We start from the raw sequence: 21,563 nt of genomic DNA on the forward strand, positions 1-21,563 counted from the left end.
TCCATTGTTCGAAACATTTTTTAAATTCGTCTGAAGTAATGTCCATTAATGCTCTGGTCGTTTCTTGTTTTACCTCTTCGACGTCAGCAAAATGCCTTCCTTTCAAGTCTTTTTTCATCCGAGGGAACAAAAAGAAATTACACGGAGCTAAATCCGGTGACTAGGGTGGGTGGTTCAGGGTTGTCATACCGTTTCTAACAATAGTTTCTGCAACACTTTTTTCAAGAAGAAAACAAAATTTCATTGCCGCGCGTTGCTCACGATAATCGGCCATCGTAAAAAAAACGACGCTTGCACAAAACTACTTTTACAAAAAAATTCACTGAACACAAGCACAACCTTCCAGACTGATGGCACTTGGCAGACTGACTTGTGAGGAGTGTAACTAGATCACCCTAGCGGCCCAACCACGTACTACAAGTACCAACCTAACAACAACAAAATTCCAGTTATTTTTGGGTCCCCCCTCGTAGATATCCATTTCTCGACAACAAACTACATTTCCTCCCTGTGCTTAAGTTTAAGTACTTGTATTTTACTGGAAAAGGAAGAACAGAGCAGAGTTAAGAGAAAAAAACATGATAATGAGCTGATACACTATGATGTGATGAAAAGGAGAGCGATAGGTTTTTTGTAATGGTGACTTTGTGATAGCATGTACTGCAATTTATAGAAGATTTTCTAGTAAATGAGGTCAAGAGAAAAAAAAGAAAAACATGGGCAGATGTCACGACAGGTAATAAGAACAGAATGGAATGTCATAGTTGGGGATGCCCAAAAGCAGAAAGTAGACAATGGAAATTTCAAATAGGTATTAGGTTGGAAATATCCAATTAATACATATCATATCATGGATATCACCTAGACTGTCAATAATCTGACAGTAATCAGGGATTACAGCAGCTGAAAACAGGGATGTACTGATCCAATAGCAGGCATCAATATCATATTGATTTCTGCTCTGCTGGTAAGTACTGGTACATTCTGCTTAGATTGATAAGGCTGAAATCAAATTCTTGGGACCACATAACATTTATTCTAGACTGCTTAAGAAGGTTAGAGAGTACAGTACATACAGGTGCATCTCAATAAATTAGAATATCATCAAAAAGTTGATTTATTTCAGTACTTCACTTCAAAAAGTGAAACTCATATCATATAGATTCATTACACACAGAGTGATATATTTCAAGCGTTTATTTCTTTTCATGTTGCTGATCATGGCCTACAGGTAATTAAAACTCAAAATTCAGTATCTCATATGCATATTACATATGACCAACAAAAAAAGTGATTTTTAATACAGAAATGTTGGCCTACTGAAAAGTATGTCCATGTACGCACTCGATACGTGGTCAGGGCTCCTTTTGCATGAATTACTGCATCAATGCGGCGTGGCTTGGAGGCGATCAGCCTGCGGCACTGCTGGGGTGTTATGGAAGCCCAGGATATTTGATAGCGGCCTTCAGCTCGTCTGCATTGTTGGATCAGGTGTCTCTCATCTTCCTCTTGACAACACCCCAAAGAGTCTCTAAGGGGTTTAAGTCAGGCGAGTTTACTTGCCAATGAATCACACTGATACCATGGTCATTAAACCAGGTATTGGTACTTTGTGGCAGTGTGGGCAGGTGAGAAGTCCTGCTGGAAAATAAAATCAGCATCTCCATAAAGCTTGTCAGTAGAGGGAAGCTTGAAGTGCTCTAAAATTTCCTGGTAGAGAGTTGCGCGGACTTTGGACTTGATAAGACACAGTGGATCAACACCAACGGATGACATGGCTCCCCCAAGTCATCACTGACTATGGAAACATCACGCTGGAACTCAAGCAACTTGGATTCTGTGCCTCTCCACTCTTCCTACAGACTGACTCTGGGACCTTGATTTCCAAATGAAATGCACAATATACTTTCATCTGAAAAGAGGACTTTGGACCACTGAGCAACAGTCCAGTCCATTTTCTCCTTAGCCCAGGTAAGTTACTTCTGACGTTGTCTCTGGTTCAGGAGTCGCTTGACACAAAGAATTCGGCAGTTGTACCCCATGTCCTGGATATGTTTCAGTGTGGTGGCTCTAGAAGCAGTAACTCCAGCCGCAGTCTGTGGTTATCCCGGTTGCTTGTGCACCTTTTTCTGCCACATTGTTTTCCTTCTACTCAACTTTCCATTAATATGCTTGGATATAGCACTCTGAACAACCAGCTTCTTTAGCAATGACCTTTTGTGGCTTCCCGTCCTTGTGGAGGGTGTCAATGACTGTCTTCTGGACAAGTGTCAAGTCAGCAGTCTTCCCCATGATTGTGTGGCCTACTGAACCAGACGGAGAGACCATTTAAAGGCTCAGGAGACCTTTACAGGTGTTTTGGGTTAATTAGCCGAGTGGAGTGGGACACCAGGAGTCTACAATATTGAACTTTTTCACAATATTCTAATTTTCTGAGATACTGAATTTTGGGTTTTCATTAGCTATAAGCCATAATCAGCAAATTGAAAAGAAATTAATGCTTGAAATATATCACTCTGTGAATAATGAATCTATATACAAGTTTCACTTTTTGAACTGAATTACTGAAATACATCAACTTTTCAATGATATTCTAGTTAATTGAGATGCACCTGTATATAAACAAATATATCTGCCAAAAAAAATCACTGCATAAGGGGAAATTTCGTACAACTGGAAGCTTGAAAATGTTATTCCAACATACAAAAGACATCATTAGGCAAATTCTACTTATAGACTAGTAAGCTTAAAATGCATCATCGATAAAGCAATGGAAGCAATGATTAAAGATTGAGCAACACATGTCAAGTTCAAGTAAATTAGGGAACAATCAAGACTGTATGGGTAGAGGTTAGCCTCCATTGGGTTGCAAGTTACTATCATACTTAATGGTAATAGGTCGCAAAAAGTTTGATTAATCTACCCACGGCAACCCAATTTACAATCAAAATTGCTGATAGTCGTATTCTATTACCCTCCACCCCCAACAATCATTCATGATTCACAAAGGGGAAAAAGCTAAGATGACTGGCCATAATTCTCCAAAGGGGACAATACCTTCCCCATTCCCCCATTGCACTGACATTTGTTTAAGGAATTTAACAAGGAAAGGGTCTCTACAGACATTAAAACAGCAAGATTGGGTCGCAACAACAAAAAAAAAAAAAAGTTTAAGAAACTGGTTTACACTAAAATGCTGGAATTTTATTACAAAGCAGCAAATGCCTATGATCAGAGACATTCACAAGATATAATTAATCTTGATTTCTGAGGCAGCTTTTAACAAAGTCCCACAAGAGGGGGTTCAAGACGCAGTGTGCAAGTGTGTGATAATTGACTTTAACACATGAAGCAAAGAATTATGGTGCAAGATACTTTGTTTTAAATGTTAAAAAGCGTCCCTCAGGGATCAGTGTGGACATCACTGCAATTTTGAATATACATAAATGATGTCGATAAGAAAATAAATAGAAAGCTGGTTAATCTTGAAGATGATATCAAACTATGTAGAATGACAGATAATCTGCAATCAGCTAAGAGAGACTCATGACAAATTCAGACTTGGAAACATTTGTGTGACAAAGGAAACTAAATATATATTAAGTATGACACATAAGAAGTAAAACTTATGATATGAATGCTACAGTAAGAGTTTTGAAACTTGAGAGAAAGTAGCATACTGTACTCTTCACTTTCTACATATAGAAAGTATACAATAGCAATTAGAAATGCTATTGAAGATGGTAGAGTATATAGCCTAAAGTATGTAGTACAATTCATAGAGGAGTTTTTTTTATATGTTTAAGCTGCTTAATGTATCAATGAGGCCTCATAGAGATGTCTTCAGAAAGTCAATTGAAGTACAACTAGGCTGATTCTGAGACAATGTCACATGAGCTCCAATAAGAGATATCAGCTGCAAGGCAATACTAAAGGAGATGAATCTTTTCAGTTTAAACAAAATATTAAGAGGAGCCATAAGTGATGTGTTCAGTAAATCCAAGTTATCCAACAATAACACAGAGAGATAGAGAGAAACTTCTTAAGGGTAAATTTCACACATTTCAAAGTTCTGAAAAATATAACTATAGACAAGTGAAATAAGCTCACAAGTACTGTGCTAGACAGGGGGCTTTTAAAGGACCTTTACAACTCAACTAAATGTTATTTTGAATAAGATGAATAAGACTGACAAGCTTTGTTGGACTGAATAGTCTGTTTCCATAAAAAAAATATTCTAAGGTCAAATAAAAAAAAAGTCTTGGCTGAATTACTCTAATGACCAATTATTTAAATACGTACTTTTGGAACAGCGTGACAATGCAATTAATTCCTCTCCCTCCCATTTACTGGAATATCGTGATTCAAATTATGTGGTTAGGGACTGGCAATACAACTTAAGAGTAATGCCTTCCAGTCATACCAGTGTAGTAAAAAAACACCTATAGCCCAGTGTGTTACTGATGTGGGTTAGAAAGCCATGCATTGAATCAGCTGGCTCCTTCAGCTGAATGAGACTATCCCTCATTTACTTACAGCATAAGGCAAGACTATCAACCAGCAACTATACAATTTCATGTTCTAATGACCAATAATTATTAACCGAGAGGAGTTTAAGGTCTGCAAAATTATTTTCACAATCTACCACCTGCTTTTGTTTACCACAAGAAAATCCAATCATCACGGCACTGCCAGATCTAAACAGCAGCGTGGCGAATTACTCGCGTACTGAAGTTACTTTAGCTGGAGGTGGAAGTCCCATTTTACTTTATGATGCCAAGCAGAGTGCAGCAGTCTATTAGCCAGCAAAAGCGCTGTGAAGAAGCTGTCTGTTGTTATGGTCCTGCCTTTGTCCAGTCTGATAGCAGTCACGAAACATCGTATCTTTGATTGCCGGTACAACAAATAGTTCTGAGCAGGCATCAACCACAGCATTGCTCTTGTGAAAACAAACAATGGAGATAAACGCCATCAACTCAGAAAAGTAGAGGCAAGTTTGTTGTACCACGTGAATGTCACTGAATACACAGAATAAAAAAAAAAAAGAGTGCAAACTTTTACAAGTAACCAAAATTTACACTGGGTGCTACAGACTCAAATCAAATGTATGTTTTTATTATATTATAGTAATAATCATTTCTTTGGTTATAATCTTGAAGCACACGTGTTTATCTGATATTTGGAATAAAGTCTTCACACATTATACATTTAATGTCTTTATTAGTATAACATGTTAAAAGTTTCTGCTTTAGCCATTTGTTCAGCATTGCTTGCCTCGCATTTCCTTTCATCCTACACTTACCCAGATCTTTGTTGACATGGAACACACATGAAATGCATGTATCCCAAATAACGATATACTGTATTATTCACCCTAAATAACTCCAGGAACCTCACATGCAGATAAGGAGCCTTGGTTTGGGCTGGAAGAACTTTTTGCCGAGCTGAGCTCCATCAAGGCAGGGAATGGGACAGCAGGCTGCTTATGCTGATCGACGCATTTACAACACAAAAGACGCTGATGAAGAGGTGAGAAGAGTTTTAAGTTGGGCCGGGATTATGAGTTTTTTCGTAGGCTTCTGGGATTCTAGTGTTAAGACCTTCTGAACTGACGCAATATTTCTTGCCATATCATTGACATTTGGTCATATACAGTTATTAAAAAACACAATAAAGCAACAACAAACTACTAACACAAGAGATTGTAGGCTTTCCTTATATTGAATTTAAGGTTTAGTTTAGAATTAGAAAATCTGCAGTTACAGAAATATTGTTACAGAGAAGACACAGCAATGGGCCACTCTGATCCCTTATCATGTTCCACAGTTCTACAATAAGGTTATACAATAAAACAAAAAATGTGGATAGACTTTTAGAATACAATTTTTTTGATTAGAACTTTTTTATAGAAAATAATAAAACCACTATTTTTAAAATGTTGCTTTACAACTGTATTACTTTAGATGCTCCCTTGTTTACTTTATTTTATTTAACAGTTATTGTCACTAGAGAATCAGGAATGTATTTCTTTCTTGCATGCATATTTCAAAATAAACAGACGGGCATGCTTTGTTTGGCCTCTTTCTGAAACAATTTCCTTATTTGTCCTGCGATTTTTAAATTTTTTTTTCTTTTTACATTCGGATTACTCGATGGGAAAATAATGCTGAAAAAACTACCACTGAAGTTTCTTCCATCATTCTTTGCAAGAAGCAAAGCAAGATGAACTTCTATAAAAAGTACAAAACAGTCAAATGACTTGTATGTATCAGTAAACTGGGGACATTTTCAAAATGAGCTAGTTTTGTACATGGTTGGTATTGGAAGTGTTTTTATCCCTTTTTAAATTAGCTTGCTTTCTTGATGGTGAATAGGGGAAATTCCCTCTTTGGCAATGAACTTGTTTTGACAGAACGTGTGCTCAGAAGTCAGCATTTATTATTCCTGAGTAAAAATTTAAGTTATACATGTTGGCAGAGTGAATTGGTGTCTATCTGCCAGTATTTCACTAGAAACATAATGCTACAGCTTGGCATTAAAATAAAACAAAAATAAAAAAAAAAGCTGAACTGTGCTAAAAATAATGTAGATGACGTATTTCTTGTAAATATACCCATACTCAAGGTACTTTGACATTCTAAAGTAAAACGGAGCATGACATATACTGTTGACGGGGTCTGCCAGTTTGTGGTTTCTCCTTTTAAGACATAATCCAAACCATTTTTATATTTTGTGTCCATTAAACTAACAGCCTTCAAACCTTGACTTCTCAGGTTGATGTACATCAGGACTTTTTTCTGCCCTCTGCCATAGCTGACATGTGACTACCTTCAGCCCTAAATACCCAAAGCAACACGTAGTCAAGCAGCTACTTAAATGTAAATTTAGCTGTCAGGTCTAGTGGTGCCTAGTATTTGCTTTACAAATATGAGGACAAATTGTTCCACAAAAATGTATCATGCATTTACATCAGTCAAGAGTGCATACTAATGTATGGCATTGTTAACCCATGTTTGTGAAACACTGAGAGTTAGATGGAATATGTGAAAAACACTTTTAATGCTGCTCTCAACAACAACATGCAGATATTCTTATACTGTATGTGCCAGAGTCCTTTTAAAATGGACAATTAAAGAAACATGAACTGCTCAATTGCTACCACTTTTGGTTTTTTAGAATGTTAGAAAAATTTTGACAAGAACAAGCCATTCAGACCCACAAAGCTTGTTTATTCACTGGCACACCAAAAGTCACTATTTTCTAAAGTTTATAAGTATTCTGTGCAAATCATAGTAAAAATTGCAATTCTCTAATCTTCATTAAATATTGCATGCATTTTTTAATCTATTTAATATAATTACTGCATAACACTGAGTCTTTCTAATAGTATCAAGAGGAGGCAGAAACAATTCCAGCAATACTTAGCAAGGTACCAAACCTAAAGGTTTTCTTTGAATTGGAAACCCAGTAAGCTCCAAGACCCAGGCACAAAGAGGTATGAAACAGTCCTACATCACATCTAAGTGGAGTTAATAAATAATTTAAACAACTCGCAAAAGACGAGTAAGAAAAAATTATTTGCAAAGAGATTGACTTCTTCATTGACAAGATTTCTCCTAATGCTGCATACCAGGGACATGCCCATCCTGCTTTATAGTAGCCAGTACATTGTTCTTTGATTTTGCTATCATAACACCAATATTTCCCATTTATTACATACTAGGAATAAAACACCCTGGATATGAAGAACTAACTAAAGAACTGACTGTTCTTTGGTTATACTAATCTCTTCCATATTTAACTAAGCTACTCACCAAAAAATTAATTTGCTACATTAACAGTTTTATCATTATAATTTGTTTTAGGTTTGCAAACAAAATTAACTAGGGAAAAAAAAATTCAGAAAATAAAACATCAAATCGGAAAGTTGAGAATATTTCATGAACTATTTAAATTTACCAAAATAGCAAATGCCTTTTCAACTTCAAACCTAAGGCAGTAATAATGTTATCTACTTAACTGTAGTAATTGCAGGTTATTGGTCAGTAATCAATAATATACTTAAAAGAAGCAGAGCTGCAAAGTCATGCCATATGGTTCCCTCACCTGATCTGCGTTCCGCTGTGACTGAAGGTGAGAATGCAACCTCCGAATTAGCGGCACCCCGTTTCTTGACTGTCTCTTCAACAGCCAATAATTATGTAGTCTCTGCATGAACTGGTTCTTTCGCTGAACATTCACACCAGTGCAGATTTTATTTAGCCTGTTTAAAAATAAATGCTTTTATCAGTTTGGCTTTAAACTTGCCATATATAACATAACTGTACATACATCAATGTTAAAAACCAAATAGGGAATACCACTAAAAATTTTTTTACAACCATGTACTTTTATTACAATAATCTAGCCAATTCCATTCACTTGCTAGCTTTACAGCAAGTGTCCTCCACATGTGTCATATTTTAAGAAATAACAAAAAGCGTTCTCTCTTTTCAATAGTGCATCCCAAAAGAAACACCTTTATTGAAGAACAAAAGAACACTGAAACATTAAAATCTGGCTAATTACTATTAGGTCAGACAATCTCCATGGAAACAGTGAACACACATATACATAAATAAATAAGAAAGGGACTACAAATTACTGATGTAGAAAAGTATGGCAGGTAATGATTAAACACTGATTAAGTAAAAGTTTAAATCAAAAACTCATTGACTATATGCTTAACTTATATGTGCAGCACTTGATATAGAATTACTTTTAGAAAGCTTATTCATTTGCAATAGGCATACTAGGGCAGTATTTAAACTAAACATGAGATTTCCCGCCGTTAACCTTCAGAGAAAATGAACCATGGTCAAAATTGCTCTGTTTGGGAACACCTTAAGCAAAAAAGTGACTTGATAAACAAAGACTTTATGCAGCTAATCAACTGCTCTGAGCCTGGGTACCACTGTCACTGTTACCGGCCACAAGGATAACTATTTCACTGAAAAGACACACTAATTAAGAATCCAGCCAACCTCAAGCAAAATGTTTGTTTAGACAACACTAACACTAACGCACCAGCACATAGGTGAAAACAAGTGTAAATCACATGTACTACAGACATAAAATTTTGCATTCAGATGTACAGCTTATAGCCTTGTCACAAAACTAACTGCTTTTGAAAAGACATGTGAACTTGAAGAAAAAGGGTGGTCGCTAATTTGCACACCCACATGGATTGGAACATCACTAACATGTTTCACTCAGAATTGACATTCACTATCAATGACAGATTTAACATACAACTCAACCATGGTCAAAGACCCTAAGCATACCTTCATTAAAAAAAAAAAAAAAAAAAAATCTCCACAATATGTATCTGTTATTAATCATTGTTGCTGTCCACATATCGATATGGTTATCGGTCTAAAAAATCCATAATCGTTCGGGCCCTACACAGGATTGATCCTAAGCATATAAAAGAGCAGGAGCAGATTGGAGGGCTTTAATTTACTTTACACCGCATGGCAGAAGAGGAAGTGGTGGCCCTGGTAAAGGCAGAGGACTAATTCATCAGCTTCTTCCCTGCTGCTAAAAAAAAGTAAACACAAAACCATAGACAGAAGACTCAAAAAAAAAAGATAAATTGTGTTCATGCTAGCAAGCATTTGTACTAGGAAGGAAGCAAGTTCAAAGGATGTTCTGAGGATGGACAGTTATTCAAATACAGTGTAGGCAACATCAGGTGTGCTACAATGTAAAAGCAAAATTTTATAGGTATCACTGTGGGAGGAAGGGATGAAGCCCCCACTTCTCACACCTAAACCTACCCCCAGAAAGAGAGTAGCAGTTGACAGTTGGGAGCTCAGTTACAGGTACTAACACGCAGGTTTGTTCCAGCATCAACGAATCTTGTACAGTGTGTTGTGCAAGGACAGAAAGTAGGAAATCTTCCTGGGCATATGGGCAGGTTCATGAAAAAAGTCTGGGTGGATCAAGTTGTCATTGCCTACAATGGAATAAATGACACAGGTTGGTTGCCAGCTCTGCAAAGAAATTATAAAGAGCTGGGTACTAAGGTGAGATGTACTATAAAACCGACACTTTTTTTTCCCCAAGCAAATCTTATAGGAGCTGACGGTTTACTATATTTTTTTATTTGTGAAGGGTAGAAAGTTATACGGTTATGGAACATTGCCCCGCCTACGCCTTTTGGTACAGATGGACTCCAATATAAATATTAATAAAATTACAAAAGTTAAAAACATACTTGTTTTAACGCTTAAACCATTAAAAATAAAAAAACAATTCAACTACAGATATATGTAACTGCATGTAAATATAGCAGCTACACAAACCTTGATGATTCCTAGAGATGGGGATGAACATAATATAAATGTATACATGCCATTTAGTAGAGAAAGTCAAAAATTAAAAAGTGGGAGGTGTACCTATTAATATAAAATAGGATTTAAACAAGAGATGAGGCACATTTTAGCATGAAAATATGTATTGACTAGAAAGCAGCAATAACAGCGTCCCACCATTAACAGTGCATTACAGACATCCTAGCCATGATGGGAGTAAATGTGCAATTTTTTTTATTAAAATCAAAATTGCAACTTACTGAAGGATGTTTTACTAAGAGGGGATGGACTTATAAAAAAACAAATAGTAGCCAAGAGACAGCCATTAAAACAGTGAAGCATAATAATGTGAATTTCCCATTGGGATTAATAAAGTATCTATCTATCTATCTATCTATCTAATGTGAATTTTATGCCAAAACACTAATGAGAGGAGAAGCCAGTTTAGATTTATTATTGTTTAATAATCACAACAAAGTTTTGAGGTAGACGTAAGTGAACCACTGAGATCTAGTGCTACTAATATAGCAACTTTAACAGTGTTTTCGCAGAGTGTCTATACAAAAATTAAAGCTGCTAAATCTGATTTTAGTAAAGACAATTTGGATCAAATGCAGCCAAGTCTAAAAGAGACAAACTTGTACATATGAGGAAGGCTGAGGAGCAGTGGAGTAGGTTTAAGAGTAAGTACAATGTAGGACTCATTACTACAAACAATTACAAACCTTGAGAATTTGCAGTGGATGAATAGGAAGCTAAGAAAGTAATTGCAAAAAAAAAAAAAAAAAAAAAAAGGCACCTACAAGACAACTCGAGTGTTACTGTGAGTCATATGAGGAAAAATAGGAAAAATACACCACCAGGTATAAAAGATAGCAGAAAAGCTATAAGGTAGTTATTGAGGAATACTGCAAATAAGCAAAAGAAGACCAGATAATAATCTATCAGCATCTCTGCAGTAAAAGAAAGGTCAAGGAGGTAGACGAGGTGTAACAGGAACAGTAAGAGTGAACTGAAAAAAGCAAATACGATTTTCCTATATGAATTAGTTTGGAATTTCCCAAAAACTACAAGAACCATTGAGGAGGTACTGAGAAATCTGAAGACAGAGAAGGAGTTGGATTTCTAGAATTAAAAGATGCAAAAAAAAAAAAAAAATCAAATAACTGGAATCAGACAAGATTCAGTACTTAAGAGAGATATCATTAATGAAAACTGTAGCTATAAACTAAAAAAGGTCTTTGTTTACCAAAATAAAAACAAAAGTAAAAGTGAAAAATGAAAATTAAAGCAAAATAAAAGCTGCACAATCAAACTCCTTCTTAAATAAAATGTGTAGGAACAAAAATCTGTTATATATTTTTTAAAATACACCAGTTGCCAACAGCCTGTGCCTCCCTTTTACTAACTGCCCACTTACTATAGGGCTACCCAGAATAAGGAGCATGACAAGTGTCATCTACCGAGGAGAACATGTTTTTCAATACGAGCACACAACAAAGCAATTCTCGTAGACATGCAAGTACTGTCAAAATAACACGGACAATAGAGATAGCAAGTGCATATTCCATGTTGGCAGTCAGTTTTGTGAAGCTGACTTAAAAGGGAAAGAATTTAAAAGAATTTTAAAAAAAAAAACACTTAGAAACTGCTTTAACAAAGAGGTCTAAAAGAGACTGAAGCTAGAGAGAGGCTGGGAAAAAAAATGCTAAAGAATTCAAAAATGGCTGGCTAATTTGATCAAACAACTTTAACTTTTTCTGCACAGAAAGCTGATATTAGATCACTCCTGTTGACTAAACACAAAAAAAACAAGAGGGTGTTGATATAGCTATTTATTAAATCAGGAATGTCTAGCATGTTGTAAGAACTACCTGCCTCAATAAGGTACTGTGACATACTTGATCCTAAGTTTAAAATGCCCAGTGCTATTAAAATAAAAAGCCTGCTTCTTGAACAGATGGACACCGCTACATCGTGAGTGAGACCAATTTCATAAAATGTTCAGAAGATAACCATCCACGTAGATGGCTAAAGCAAACCTAGCCCAATGAATGTTTTATGGGCATACCTGTATGTTTCTACAATCACCTTGCCATGAAGGAACAACATGGATTTCCTAATCCACAATGAATAACCCATGAAAAAAATGAAATCACAGGTCAAAATAGTATAAAAAAAATGCAACAAAAAACTAAAAAGAACTTTGTGATTAACCTGGCTTGAATTTCAGTGTGGGAATTACACCTATTTCTTTTTAAAATCCCTCCTGGTTTAAACTCAACAAAGCAGGAAATACCTCTGCTTTTTCAAGGTAAAAAGACTTTTGTTATTGCACTTTTATCCCACTAAGAAGTTATTTCATATATATCTGTGCGTGCTTCAAGAGTGAGATGATGTAACCATTTAATTGTAATATGTGATCAATTTAACTTGTAGTGTTATGCATTTCAATGAGGGAATTAAAATTATGGCAAAATTAATAGCTTTTTAATGCTGAGGCACATGCATTTTAACACCATTCATTTAGTGAACAGGTGTGTCTAATCCTGCCTTGTACAATGGTGTGAAAAACTATTTGCCCCCTTCCTGATTTCTTATTCTTTTGCATGTTTGTCACACAAAATGTTTCTGATCATCAAACACATTTAACCATTAGTCAAATATAACACAAGTAAACACAAAATGCAGTTTTTAAATGATGGTTTTTATTATTTAGGGAGAAAAAAAATCCAAACCTACATGGCCCTGTGTGAAAAAGTAATTGCCCCCTTGTTAAAAAATAACCTAACTGTGGTGTATCACACCTGAGTTCAATTCCCGTAGCCACCCCCAGGCCTGATTACTGCCACACCTGTTTCAATCAAGAAATCACTTAAATAGGAGCTGCCTGACACAGAGAAGTAGACCAAAAGCACCTCAAAAGCTAGACATCATGCCAAGATCCAAAGAAATTCAGGAACAAATGAGAACAGAAGTAATTGAGATCTATCAGTCTGGTAAAGGTTATAAAGCCATTTCTAAAGCTTTGGGACTCCAGCGAACCACAGTGAGAGCCATTATCCACAAATGGCAAAAACATGGAACAGTGGTGAACCTTCCCAGGAGTGGCCGGCTGACCAAAATTACTCCAAGAGCGCAGAGACGACTCATCCGAGAGGTCACAAAAGACCCCAGGACAACGTCTAAAGAACTGCAGGCCTCACTTGCCTCAATTAAGGTCAGTGTTCCCGACTCCACCATAAGAAAGAGACTGGGCAAAAACGGCCTGCATGGCAGATGTCCAAGACGCAAACCACTGTTAAGCAAAAAGAACATTAGGGCTCGTCTCAATTTTGCTAAGAAACATCTCAATGATTGCCAAGACTTTTGGGAAAATACCTTGTGGACTGATGAGACAAAAGTTGAACTTTTTGGAAGGCAATGTCCCATTACATCTGGCGTAAAAGGAACACAGCATTTCAGAAAAAGAACATCCTACCAACAGTAAAATATGGTGGTGGTAGTGTGATGGTCTGGGGTTGTTTTGCTGCTTCAGGACCTGGAAGGCTTGCTGTGATAGATGGAACCATGAATTCTACTGTCTACCAAAAAATCCTGAAGGAGAATGTCCGGCCATCTGTTCGTCAACTCAAGCTGAAGCGATCTTGGGTGCTGCAACAGGACAATGACCCAAAACACACCAGCAAATCCACCTCTGAATGGCTGAAGAAAAACAAAATGAAGACTTTGGAGTGGCCTAGTCAAAGTCCTGACCTGAATCCAATTGAGATGCTATGGCATGACCTTAAAAAGGCGGTTCATGCTAGAAAACCCTCAAATAAAGCTGAATTACAACAATTTTGCAAAGATGAGTGGGCCAAAATTCCTCCAGAGCGCTGTAAGAGACTCATTGCAAGTTATCGCAAACGCTTGATTGCAGTTATTGCTGCTAAGGGTGGCCCAACCAGTTATTAGGTTCAGGGGGCAATTACTTTTTCACACAGGGCCATGTAGGTTTGGATTTTTTTTTCTCCCTAATTAATAAAAACCACCATTTACAAACTGCATTTTGTGTTTACTTGTGTTATATTTGACTAATGGTTAAATGTGTTTGATGATCAGAAACATTTTGTGTGACAAACATGCAAAAGAATAAGAAATCAGGAAGGGGGCAAATAGTTTTTCACACCACTGTACAAGCTATGGGACAGATGGAAAATTCCAAGTTTTCACGTAAAGCCTTGAGACCTGTAGGGTGACCAATTTTAAGGTTAACATCAGCAAAGGAAATGGAACTTACCAGTTCAGTTCTTTTCTGTTACCACCCAATGTGCTTCCCCTTCCTGAACTGTACTGAACATAGGCACCATTTTCACATAGGTGTATATTACATCGAATTTTTCAAAACTGAACAAACTGAACCGAAGTTGTGTATTACTTTTTGACACTATAGGACAGTCAATTTTGTCGAGTGTAACTGTTTATTAAATTACTGTTCTGTGGTTTTTTTTTTTGCGAGATAACTTCTAGTTTTACAATACCTTGAAGGCATATTTAATCTAGAGAATTTAATTCTACTTTAAGGAAGATGGTGCAAAAATAATGTGTTGAAACTTTATAATTAATAGCTACATTATTATTTTTGTCCTTGTGATGTACAACCTCTTACTCAAACAGCACACAGTAAATTTGATATAGTGGCAAAAAAAAAAAAAAAAGTCAGTATCCACTCAAATAAAAAAAGCTCCAAGAACCATGCGTCATTAAATCTTTCCACATATATGATTCAAATTAGGTAGTACCATAAAACATGCAATGTACAACAATCAGAGGTTTCTTTCAAAATTGACACCTTTGTTTATAAACACACATTTTTGGCGTCAACTCACAGTGAGACAACTTGGAAATAACTATCTTACTCAAATTATCCAAGACACAATGCTGACCTTATACCCAGGTCCCTTATATAAAACAACAACTAGGTTAGCCCAAAATGGCATTTTTGTAGTGACGTTATATTTGGAGAAATATGATGCATGGTTAATAGGTTTATTTTTTAGATTTCTCTGGGAACAAAATATTATTTAAGTGTGTTTTACATTATTTAAGCATGGAAATCAACATCACTTTAGTGTTTCCGTCAAAACGCTAGCTGGAAATTCACATTTACACAATGAAGTGGCAAGGTGGGAAGTTAAGACTTCAAAAGTGGTAATTCTAAACATTTCCATGGCACATGAACACTGCATGAGGGTCATAAAGTTGCTGTGCATTGTCAGAAATAAAAATGGCTGAAGGGAAAGAGAGAGCTTTATCAATTGTATGTATATACATATTAAATAACAGTTTATGTCAGGAAAGAATAAGCTAACAGATATCAGATCATAAACAATAACTCACTGTTCCCAAACTCACACATCCTCTAAAAATCAAGTCTGATAATTTTTTCAAGTTACTTCATAATTAAAGTATATGTGAATTTACCATACAAATTTGCATTCTAAAGTGAGGCATTCTTAAAAAAAAATAATAATAAAATCCTAGCCTGCTCTTATATTTGGTACGTTTTAAGGCTTCCATTTTCACATTGTGACCTCGGTACCTTTCACCTTCATTATAAAAGATATCTTCTTTGAGGCAGAAAATATTCCGATGTAAGAAGCATTCCTTCTGTGTTTATGAAGTGTGTTAATGACAACAAAAGTAAACTTTAAATAATAAAATTTGATGGAACATTCTTGGTACTATTTTCTTAACACAAGGAAGTTTCATGTTCGCCCCACTGCTCATAGCAGATATTGTGGGTTGAATTGACACCCCCCTTTCATTCACCAAATTTCCAAACCTTTGTCTCTGCAGTTCTGTTTCTTCAGCAGATATGTAGTGCAATGGCTTGTAATGCCAAGACACATGCACTCAAATCACTTGATTATAAAAAACGGTGAATACTTTTCACTTTTTTCCCCATTACGAGTTATTTTACATAGCCTGCAGAGAGAGATTTACAAAAGAGCCAAGTCACCGATACGTCGATAATATGTTTACAAGGACAACACACACAATTGCAGTTTCCATTATGTGATGTAAGCTGATAAAATTTAAAAAAAATTACAGAGAAAGTGAAAAATTCAGAGTCCAAATAAGCCAAACTATGATGAATCAGATAGAAGCTCCACAAGCCTATTGCAAAATTTTATAGGATATGTTGAGTCACTCTTGCTGAGGATATGGAAATTATTGAGTTAATAAACTCACTGACACCTACTGATACCAATCAACCCATGTAGACTCATTCGCTGGGATGAAGGATTGCTCTGTGTTGCCAATGTTAAAATTACTGTCCTTCTTCATCTTTTACCACTTCTATATGGGGTCAATGTACTTTATCAACTTTCTCCATAGAGCTTGGTTCTGTACATCTTCCCCAGTCAGATCCTTTTCCTTCATACCTTCTTTTATATTATCTATCCACTTCTACTTTGGCATCCCTCATCTTCTCTTCCCCTGTATTTCTATTCTTATCACTCTTTTGCCCACATATTCATTGTCTCTCCTCATCACATGTCCATGCCACTTCAACCTAATTTCCTGTATTTTCTAAGATCTCTCCCATGTTTTTTTCACTTCCGATTGTCTCATTTCTTATTATGTCCTTTAACTTCACACATCCATCTCAACATCCTCATATCTGCTATATCAAACTTCTTCTCTTGTGCTCCCTCCAGTGCCCATGTCTCCTACATCATTGCTGGTCTTACCACAGTCTTAAAAAACCTTACCTTTAACCTTAGATAATACAACAACCTCCTGATACCTTCTTCCAATTGTTCCATGCACACTGCACTCTAAGGGTTATCTCTGCATTTAGTTATCCATCTTGGGCTACCTAGAAATCTTAAATATTTAAATGCATCCACTCTTTTCAATAGCTTTACCTGCAGGTTAACTTGTGAATCCTGATCATAATTAAACCTCATATGTTCCGTCTTTGTCCAATTTATATACAATCCTCTATCTTCCAAAGCCTTTCTCCATTCTTCCAACTTCCTCTTTAATGGTGCTACTCATTAAAATGCCTGTACTAAACTTCTTAAAAATCAACGTGATTAAAAGGAACGTATATCAATAACATGTTCAGTCCTTGTCACTTAGCTGCACATAATATGCATGCTCAATCTTTTTCTCACTAGACCATGTGCATGATGATATCCAGCAGCAGCAAGCAATATCTTTGTGAAATAAAGAAATAAAACGTCCATGTACAGAAAGACTGAGTGATGCTAAGAATAACTTTTTCAGGAATTATTGACTAGTTGTCTGCAAAACAAAGATGGCAATTTACATCTGGATGTCAAAATTGAATACTGTCTGTATCTTTGCTAGGAGATGACTTTTCAAGGTGAAAAGTATATGCTAAAGGAAAAAACAGCTCAGGGGCTGAAAAGCTGCTGTGATGGAACACTAACAGCTGAATGTCTAAACAATGGTTTGCTTTTTTTTCCCTTCCTAAAATGACATGGCTATTTTGCAATAAGTGTCCAATCTCAAGACACGGATCAATACTTGGTAACACCTCTGGCTTAAAACACTGAGGTACTCAGTAAGTTACGTTTTTGTCTTCACACTGGGACACCAGTATCCTTCGCAACCATTATAAAATGCAAGAAAAGGCTGACTTTTTTTTTTAATTTATTAAAAAAATGTTTTACTTTAGAACACAATTTCTTGTGGAAAATTAATATATACCTTGATTGTAAAGAAAGAACTTCAACTTGAAAAATACCAACATCTTCCTTTAAATTACATCATAAAAAGAAAAAGAGAAAATACAAAATTACATCCACCAAAATAATCACTGTTGTCACTTTACTGTTTAACAACCCTTAAGAATCACACATTTTGACTGTGTAGATCTTGATTATTTAAATACACCTAGTGGTTACTCACTACTGTGAAAGAATGCCATTCCTCATCAATGATCTGAAATATGTCATTTGTGAAAGAGAAGCTATTCTCCAAAATTCAGTCACACACTAACTGCTAGCTTTACCCAGTAGGCACCTCAAACTCAGGTGTGAAAATCATACAATATGTTTTAAGTCCTGACTGGTTGTTACATTTCAGAATACTGAATTATTGATACATATGTTGGCGGCACAGTGGTAGTGCTGCTGCCACGCATTAAACAGACTTAGGCTTGCATCCCAGGTCCTCCCTGCATGAGGTTTGCATGTTCTCCCAACGCCTACTTGGGTTCCTCCCACAATCCAAAGACTTGCAGAGGTTGGTGAATTGGTGATACTGAACTGGCTCTAGTGTGTGGTGTGTGTTGGCCTTGAGATGGAGTGGCTCATTTCAAGGGTTTCTGGCTGCATTGCACCCTATGCTAGCTGGGAAAGGCTTTAGCACATCCCACAATCCTGCTCAGGATGAAGCAAGTTAGAAAATGACTGACTGATATATATGTGGAACACATTTTGTTATGCATTTATAAATGTAACAAGTCCTAAAACCTACCCCCTAATCAACAAGTACTACAACCTTCTGCTCCATATGTCCAGTGGATGCGTGAATGCTAAAACTTTATCTTTAAGCATACTATAATTAATATTTCAACACAACCTATCATAACCACATTCCAAAGAAATGCAGCACATTTTCTGGAAAAAAATAACTACTTACAAATTAAAAGAAATCAATGCAACAAAGACAACAATGTGGAATAAATTTAACCAATAAACAGAGCAACAGGGTAAGGAATACTATAGAGGTGCTTCAACAAGGTACAAAGGTAATTGCCTATGTAATAAAAAAAAAAAACTTTAACAGGAAATATGGGAGCCGATAAGTTTGACCGAGCAAGTACGATGAAGTTTTAAATAAAAAAAAAAACAACACCAAGAGCAAAAAACAATACTACCTTGTGTGCTCTAATAAAAATGCTTGTTCAGGAAACCTAAACAGGTGACAGAAACGGTGCAGGGATGCTGTGTAATGACTTTGTCATCGTGTAAACATAAAAGCAGGCTGGAGAATAATTGCATTGTCTAAAACAATACACTAATTAAAGAAACATGAAACTGAAAACAAACCATGTTGGAAGTATTAGTTTTAAGTAATGGAGCTTGGACAAAAGACACAGACTGAGCTGGAACGTGATAACTTTTCTCAGCCTGAGTGAGGATTCAGAAGTTAGGTAAGGGACCTTCCCAGACCAATAAGTACAAAGAAATTAACTAAAGCAAAAGACAAAAAAAGCAATAAAGAAGAGTGAACAGTGATTTATTTATTGCAGTAGATGTTTGTGATAATGTAAAAGAATTTTTAAATGATTTTTCCCTTTTTTGACCTTTCTGATGAAAGCACTAGGAGTGGCTATACTGTAGATCAACAAGAGAAATGATTTTCAATCAGTTCATATCATTGCACATTGCGAAGTATTTTGAGGACAAATGTAGTTTGCATAACAAGAGTTTGTGGTTGAAGTCGAAAACATATGTACATGCCATACTTCTGCTACTGTTATTTACTTTAGAGAGAGAGAAAAAAAATAGTAGAGGTTTATAGTCGAGGAACAAATCACACAGTTACATTTTTTTTTTTTGGAAGGCCTAAGGTTACAAAATGACATTGTGAAGTTGATTAACTCCACACTTCTATATTTTCGTTTGAAAACTGCATTTTAAAATAAAACAATCTGTAGCCACACTAGTGTTTTCACATGGTTTACTAAAGTATCTCCAACCACACTGTAACAACTGAAAAAGCATATGCTGTATACATTCTCCTTCAATGAGCATGCAGCTTTGTGGAATTACTCATAAATAGTTAAAGATGCTAAGATTTGCATTGGGTGTAACGAGGATGGATAGGATTAGAAATGAGTACATTAGACAGTCAGCTCAAGTTGGACGGTTGGGAGACAAAGTCAGACAGGCGAGATTGCGTTGATTTGGACCTGTGCAGAGTAGAGATGCTGGGTATATTGGGAGAAGGATGCTAAGGATAGAGCTGCCTGGGAAGAGGAAAAGAGGAAGGCCTAAGTGAAGGTTTACGGATGTGGTGAGAGAGGGCATGCAGGTGATGGGTGTAACAGAGCAAGATGCAGAGGACAGAAAGACATGGAAGAAGATGATCCACTGTGGCGACCCCTAACGGGAGCAGCCAAAAGAAGAAGAAGTAGCCAGCTGCATGTTTTGTTTTTTTGCTGCAAACTTTCTCCAGTGTAAACAAAGATCAGCGGGGGGGAGGCTTGTTTTATCATAGAGCAAGACACGATTGGAATATTATCCTTTAGGTTAAAGAATGTGGTGTAATAAACTGGGAATACGGAATTGTAGAAGTTGTCCTGTGCAATTAGAGAAATGGAAGGAAAAGCTACTTTAATGAATTCAGACCTTTTTATTTTGTCCTTTAAATTAAAATGGAACATCATTTAAGTTTGGACTTACGAGCTCGTTTTAAGCGCAGCTGCTTAAATTTTTAATTGGAGAAAAAAAAAAAAAAAAAAAAAAGATGAAGATGAATTTGAAACTGCTGTTGAGTAAACAATAGGCTTTTTAAAGATTTGTAAGGAGTTTATTATTTGTTGCTGTGTGTCATACAGCATAGGTTTTGATTAGAAAACAGTACTACATAAATGAAATAGTAAACCATATTTATAATTACACCTCAACAATTATGAATGTCTATAGCTGACACTATGAAGAAGAAAAAAAATGTATATTGTAACAGCAAAAGGCTGTAGTGCAATTAATGATTTAAAATAATTAAAACGTATAAGTGCATGTACAGTATATTTGCATTTAAGCGGTGTTTAACTGCCAATATGAACTGATTGTGTAAGAGTTATATATATATACATATATACATACACACACATACATATACATACAGTGGGGCAAAAAAGTATTTAGTCAGCCACCAATTGTGCAAGTTCTCCCACTTAAAAAGATGAGAGAGGCCTGTAATTTTCATCATAGGTATACCTCAACTATGAGAGACAAAATGAGAAAAAAAAAATCCAGAAAATCACAAGAAGAATTTATTTGCAAATTATGGTGGAAAAAAAGTATTTGGTCAATAACAAAAGTTCATCTCAATACTTTGTTATATACCCTTTGTTGGCAATGACAGAGGTCAAATGTTTTCTGTATGTCTTCACAAGGTTTTCACACACTGTTGCTGGTATTTTGGCCCATTCCTCTATGCAGATCTCCTCTACAG

At 36.0% G+C, this 21,563-nt stretch overlaps 1 protein-coding gene across 2 annotated transcripts in view; it reads right to left on the reverse strand.

Moving 5' to 3' along the window:
• The window catches only part of brpf3b (bromodomain and PHD finger containing, 3b), a 74,996-nt gene that overhangs the window by 34,729 nt on the left and 18,704 nt on the right, over positions 1–21,563 (reverse strand). For both annotated transcript variants that reach the window (XM_051924407.1, XM_028796538.2), the window contains exon 3: positions 8,107–8,263. In XM_051924407.1, the coding sequence (XP_051780367.1) occupies positions 8,107–8,263 (157 nt within the window). The remainder of the gene's footprint in view (positions 1–8,106; positions 8,264–21,563) is intronic.

The sequence above is a fragment of the Erpetoichthys calabaricus genome, chromosome 3 (genome assembly GCF_900747795.2).
Source record: "Erpetoichthys calabaricus chromosome 3, fErpCal1.3, whole genome shotgun sequence".
Lineage (NCBI taxonomy): Eukaryota > Metazoa > Chordata > Cladistia > Polypteriformes > Polypteridae > Erpetoichthys > Erpetoichthys calabaricus.